The sequence below is a fragment of the Muntiacus reevesi genome, chromosome 13, assembly GCF_963930625.1.
Source record: "Muntiacus reevesi chromosome 13, mMunRee1.1, whole genome shotgun sequence".
NCBI classification, from domain to species: domain Eukaryota; kingdom Metazoa; phylum Chordata; class Mammalia; order Artiodactyla; family Cervidae; genus Muntiacus; species Muntiacus reevesi.
The window spans coordinates 1,839,900-1,845,656 of NC_089261.1; the positions used below are offsets into that span (position 1 = coordinate 1,839,900).

The 5,757-nt window shown below is 60.0% G+C and overlaps 1 protein-coding gene across 1 annotated transcript; it reads right to left on the minus strand.

Moving 5' to 3' along the window:
* On the minus strand, window positions 1–4,116 carry LOC136146138 (glutathione S-transferase theta-4-like). The gene is made up of 5 exons (XM_065905055.1): window positions 3,764–4,116; window positions 2,782–2,869; window positions 2,091–2,241; window positions 1,278–1,454; window positions 1–202 (listed from the first exon to the last, which is right to left on the minus strand). Exons 1-5 carry the CDS (start codon window positions 4,005–4,007, stop codon window positions 5–7), a joined length of 858 nt encoding a protein of 285 aa, XP_065761127.1. The 5' UTR covers window positions 4,008–4,116; the 3' UTR covers window positions 1–4.
* Between the last annotated feature and the right edge of the window lie 1,641 nt (window positions 4,117–5,757).

The following is a 5,757-nucleotide window of genomic DNA, read 5'->3' on the forward strand; positions in this document are numbered from 1 at the left end:
GCCTCTACTTGAACTTCTGTAGCAAATCGCAGATCCTCTCCTTGACCATCGGGTCCAGCGTAGAGCAGTCCCATTCTGCCAGCTTCATCAGCCGGTCGTGGGCCTCGCCGAAGAGGCTGGAGCCGATGGCCAGCTCCACCCTCATGCGCCACTCGGCCAGCTTGGCACTGTTGAGGAAGACGTTATGGTTGCCGGCCGTGGGCTGTGGACAGATGGAGAGGAAGGCGTGGTCAGCCTGTGGACCAGCCCCAGCTGGGCCCCGCCTACAGGCACAAGACTCTCCCAGTTCGCCCTTGCAGCCAGTGAGCCTGCTGACCCCCGAGGCCTGGCCAGGGCTCACAGGTCATGTAACAGATGGAGGTGGGGGTGGAGAACCCCGAGTGGCTCTCTCGTCGCTGGTCTTGCTCCACGGCTCCTGAGTCCCTCTCTGAGGGGCCTGTGACCCAGGGGTTCCCGCTTCTCCAGTGTGAAACCTCCTGGGGGTCTTGCCTTCTTCCATTGAAATCCCTTGCCCCCAGACAGAGGTGGGAGGAATTCAGTTATTTCTCCCTGTGTTGAACCTCCCTCTGGGATCAAGCACAGGAACTACGATGAGACCCAGTCGGCAGCCTAAGAAACATGAACCCAAGATGTCCGGGGTGCGTGTGGAGAACGTTTAAGGGGTGTGGGGGGTGAAACTTAGGGAACTGCACCACCTGGGACAGAAAGACTGGGACTTTTTTCTCTCCCTGTGCTGGTCTATACTGCACACTGACCAAGGACCACAGTGGCCACTTTGCACACCGGCCAGGGTCTCAACTCTGTCTTGCACACCAGCTCGGTCAGAAGTGGCCACCCTCCCCTGCACGCAGAAGCTGCATGGATGTCCCCCACCCAGAAGTGTGCCCCCGTGCAGAGCAGATGGTCCCTTAGACCCAAAGCCAGGGAGCGGCCCTGTCCGGCTGCCCTGACTGGAGCTCTGGAAAAGAGGGGCACTTTGGTCAGAAGGACACTTTGGAAGCCTCTGGACTCTTCCTGGAGGGTCCTTTGTGGGGAGGAGGCACTGGGATCCCAGCTGACTGAGCAGGCTCACCCTCCAGCTCCCATCCCCACGGAGGACTCTTCCTGAAGCACTAACGACCACGATCCTCACTGGTTCAAAACCTGGGCTTCCCGTGGTTCCCCCTGGGTCAAGGCTGGGCACCCAGGCATGGCTCCCCCTTCCCCAGCCTCTCTGCAAGTTATGGTCTCAGGGGAGCCCCTCATTTGCTCCGTCCACCCACCACCCCACTGCAAACCTGCATCATCTCCACCAGGGCTACCAGGTCGGCCAGGGAGATGTTGTCCCCAGTAATGAACATCTTGTCCTGCAGAAACTTTTCCTCAAAGAGCTTCAGGTTGTTCCTCACCTCCGCCAGCATCTGCTCCGTCTTCTCAGCTGGGACCTCATCACCCGTGATCATCGGAATCAGCAGCTGCCCGGGGTGGGGGAGGGGAGGGAGAGGAGGCCCCGTCTGACCCTTCAGGCCTCTGGAGGCCCCGTCTGACCCTTGTCTGCTAAGAGAGGTGGTGGACAGTACCAAGGATGTAAAGTGGTATTGCCTCCGTTGGCAGTTCCAGTGGGTAGAAGTTGCCTGGGGCCCTTGTTCAGAAGGATGTGAGGGACTTCCCTGGTGCTCCAGCGGCTAAGACGCTGAGCTCCCAACGAAGAGAGGGCCCAGATTCCATCCAGGGTCAAGGAACTACATCCCGCATGCCACAACTTAGAGTTCCATGACTAAAGATCCCCACGCTGCCACAAAGATCGAAGATCTCGAATGCTCCAACTAAGACCCAGCACAGCTCCAAAAGATTAATAAATAAAAGATTGTTTTTAAAAAAAGGACTTGAGGTCCCAGCAGGAAAGAATCCTGTGATTGATTAGTGATGTCTGCCACAGGTGTAGGATAAGTAGGGGCACATGGGCTGTTTATTTGTCATCTTCAAATATGACGGTCTTCATGGGCCCTTTCACTTTTTTTCCTCCCACTGCACAGCTCATGCCTTGCAGGATCTTAGTTCCCCAACCAGGGCGGGAATGCTTGCCTGAGCTCCAGCCGTGGGCCCCTCACCTTCATCCAGAGCATCTTATTCATGGGCAGCTGAATGGCCGTGTGCTGCCAGGCCATGAACTCGTCCACACGGGCGCGCATGTGCAGGTCTGGCGGGTACCAGTGCGAGGGGGCGCTGTACTTGCGGCACAGGTAGAAAAGGATGGCCACGCTGCGGAGAGAACGGTCAGGGCACTCCCCAGGCCTCCCCAGGCCTTGCTCACTGGCCACCCGGCGCGGCGGGGCCCAAAACACCGTCTCCGGCCACAGGCCGACTCTAGGCCCCCGGCATTCCTCCTGGAGGAGGGTGAGCCCAGAGGCCCCGAAAGGCAGTCAATTCACCCCCATCAGCAAGGGCCCTATGGGGAAAGGGGGTGTTGGTGGGTGGCCTCAGACAGGGCAGAGCACGTGGGGAAATCTTAGGAGGTCATTCCTAAATATTTGCAGGTGAAGGATGGGGCGGCCAGGAGGCAGGGGAACTGAGCGAGGGTACAGGCGATGCACAGTGAGCCCGAGTGGACCACCGATGGAGCTGGGGGTGGGTACTGGGTTCATTCCGCCCCTGGTTGTCTAGCGTTTGTTCTGCTTTGGTGTATGTGCGAACTTCTCCATAGTAAAAGAAAGCAAGCGATCAGTAGCACAGGTGGGCCGAGTGGGACTCTCTCCTAGGAGGAGTGGAGACGCAGGGTTAGAGGGCCGGGAAGATGGTTACCTTTCGGACAAGATGAATTTCCCGTCTCTGAGGCTGGGCAGCTTCCTCAGGGGGTTGATCTCGATGTACTCCCTGCTGTGGTGTTGACCTGAGAGGGGCAGGAAGCTCTGAGGCTGCTGAGACCCCAGGGACGAGAAACCGGGGCCTCCCCGAGACAGAAACAACGCCTCTCGATGCATCTTCCCAAGAAGGGGACGCTGCGCCCCAGAGAAGCACGCCCCCCGCCCAGGTGAGGAGGCACGTCAGGGAGCCTAACAGGGACCAGGCTGGCACGCTGCCGCCCTCCCAGACCAAGCGGCCAGGGTGACCCTTTGGCTCCAGGAAGCTGGAGGCCTGCAGCCCTCACCCCCAACTCTGGGCCCAAAGCCACAGCCTGTGAATCAACAGAAGCCACGGGGGCCTGGATCCCAGCCCCAGGCCTCCTGCCCCCTCCAGGCTCTGCAAAAGGAGATTCTTCCACCTCTGTAGTCGGGGCCATGACCCTCACCTGGGCCCCGGGGAGTCACCCTGGGCAGGTCTGAACACTTGGCCAGGGTCGGGGTGGGCAGACAGGTATGGATGGAGGTGAATGAGGAATAAGTACACTTGCTCCTGTGATCTCGGCCGCCCTGATCGGCAGCTGCAGGGCAGCAGAGAAGGCAGGGGTGCTGGGTGGGAGCCCGGGGACACCTCTTGCTCCCACTGCCTGCCTCCCACCCCCATTCATCACAGTGAGGAAGAATCCGCGGGGAGTGGCAGAGGCGGGCCGGTCAGACACGGAGCGGACAACTGCTCCCACCAGAAAGCTTTTCTTCCCCTTGTGCACTTGGGTGGGGCATGGCGTGGTGTAGTGTGGGCGCATGGGTGGCGTGGGCACGTGTGGCGGGACGGAGCGTGGGCACGTTGGGGGTCAGGTCTCCTCTGCCTCTGCTTCTGTGAACCCCCGACCTAGCGTCCTGCCTCCCCGAGCACCCGGCCCACCGGGGCAGCTGCAGATGCCCACCTTTCAGCAGATCCACAAACTGGAAGTCGAAGGGGATGCCATTCTTCCTGGCGAAGATGTAGACGGCGCGGCAGGACGCGGACAGCAGGTCCAGGTAGAGCTCCAGGCCCATGCTGGGCCCCACCGCGGCCGGCAGACGCCCAGCCGCACGCAGCCCCCCGCAGCCTGTGCCCTGGCCCTGAGCCCACCCACCCAGGCCCGGCCCCCCGCATTCTGGAACTTCTTGTTCTCTTGGTGTTGCCATGAGGACCGGAAGCCTGGAATACACTCATGCGGGAAGGACTGTGAGGACACTCGCAAGCTGACCCGCAGCCACCCCGTAGGGGGGTGGCTGTGAATTTGCCCTTCCACTCCCTGGGGGCAGAAGTGTGTGTGCCCTGGCCAGTGTCGGAGAGGGGCTTCCATGCAGGAGCTCCCGGGGCCAGGCCTTCACGGCAGAAAGGGACCAAAGGGGCGTTATAGGGTCCAGAGCGAGAACTAACCCAGGGCTGTTCCAGAAGCGGTGGGGGGCGGAGGGGGGTGGTTTCTAGCCTGAACTGTGGCTAGAAATGGGTGCAGAGGAAGAAACTGGAAACTGGGAGGTTGTCAGGGCATTGGGTGACACCACCGGGGACTTCAAGGGGTCACAGAGGAGCGCAGAAGCTCCCAGCCTGGAATGAGACCAGCCGTGCCCGAGAGCCAAGCACCTGGGCTCGGCACCCGGAGGCAGAGGAGGGTCACGCGGGGGGCCTGAGTGCTGCTGTCTCTGAGCTGCTCGATTTGGGGAGATTCCCAGACTGTTTAGAAATGGGGAGAGCCCACTGCCTAGAGCAGAGCAAAGGCTAGAGAGGACTGACGGGCACACAGCACGTTTACTGCGGCCCGCAAAGCGCAAGGGCGGGGCCGGCCCTCAGCGGAGCTGTTCCTTCACCCGCTGCGCCAGCTTCTGGGCCATCTGGGGGGTCGTGCTGGGCTTCCTGGGCGTCCCGAGGCTGAAGCACATGCCTATGGGCCTCCTGGACGAGCTAGGGGCCCAGGGCAGCCTCCACACAGGCCCACCGCGTGGCAGGCCAGGGCCACTCTTGGAAGAGGTCGCAGCTGAATGCAGAGGGCTGGGGAGACAGGGCAGCTGGGGCCTGGGCTCAGCCCGTGCCCAGAGCACCCCCCAGAGGGCAAGTGGGCAGGAGAACCTCACCTGCATCAGCTCCGTGAATGCCATCAGATCTGCCAGGGAGACCTGCCCAGAGGCCAGGAAAGGCCTGGATGCCAGAAGCTCCTGATCGAGGCGCCCCAGAGCGGGCATCAGCTTCCCCAGCAGCTGCTCCACCTGCGCAGTGTCCATGGGCTGCCCGGAGAAGTAGGGCAGGAGACACTGGCCAGGAAGAGAGGAGGTGGCTTATCTCGGGGCCCTGGAAGCCTCCCAGCTCTTCTCCACCCCTCCCTCGGCAACCACTTATCAGTGAGGCCCTCTGGGGCTTTGTGTTCAGGATTCCGAGGTTTCATTCAGGCTCTGAAAAAAACTATTCATTTCACTCCATCTCTGGCAAGTTGGATACTGAAAGGCCACAAAGATGCTGGCAATACTCTTAAATGAATGCATTGGTATTTCCGAGACTGATGACTGGGTGGAGAGGGTTTAACCCACACTATAGAGCTGTCTAAAACTGCTAATAAGACAGAAGAATAATACACCAAGATAAAATCCAAAGGACACATAATAGTGACACTGAGGTTCCGTGTGACAAGGACATAATGAAACAATAAATTAGTGATGTCTGCCTGGGGAAGAAGCCAGGAACCCCCTTGGGGGGGTCAGTCACTCAGTCGTGTCCAACTCTTTGGGACTCCATGGACTGCAGCACACCAGGCCTCCCTGTTCATCACCAAATCCAGGAGCTTACTCAAACTCGTGTTCATTGAGTAGGTGATGCCGTCCAACCATCCCATTCCCTGTCGTCCCTTCTCCTCCCGCCTTCAATCTTTCCCGGCATCAGGGTCTTTTCCAATGAGTTGGT

What these genes read in the sequence shown, in the direction of transcription:
- LOC136146138 (XM_065905055.1), bottom strand. Translation starts at nt 4,007, where the DNA reads ATGGCAACACCAAGAGAACAAGAAGTTCCAGAATGCGGGGGGCCGGGC. An exon ending in GTTTGTGGATCTGCTGAAAG is followed by an intron (nt 2,870 to 3,763) that starts GTGGGCATCTGC and finishes TGCCCCTCTCAG; the next exon opens with GTCAACACCACAGCAGGGAG. An exon ending in AAATTCATCTTGTCCGAAAG is followed by an intron (nt 2,242 to 2,781) that starts GTAACCATCTTC and finishes TTCTCTCCGCAG; the next exon opens with CGTGGCCATCCTTTTCTACC.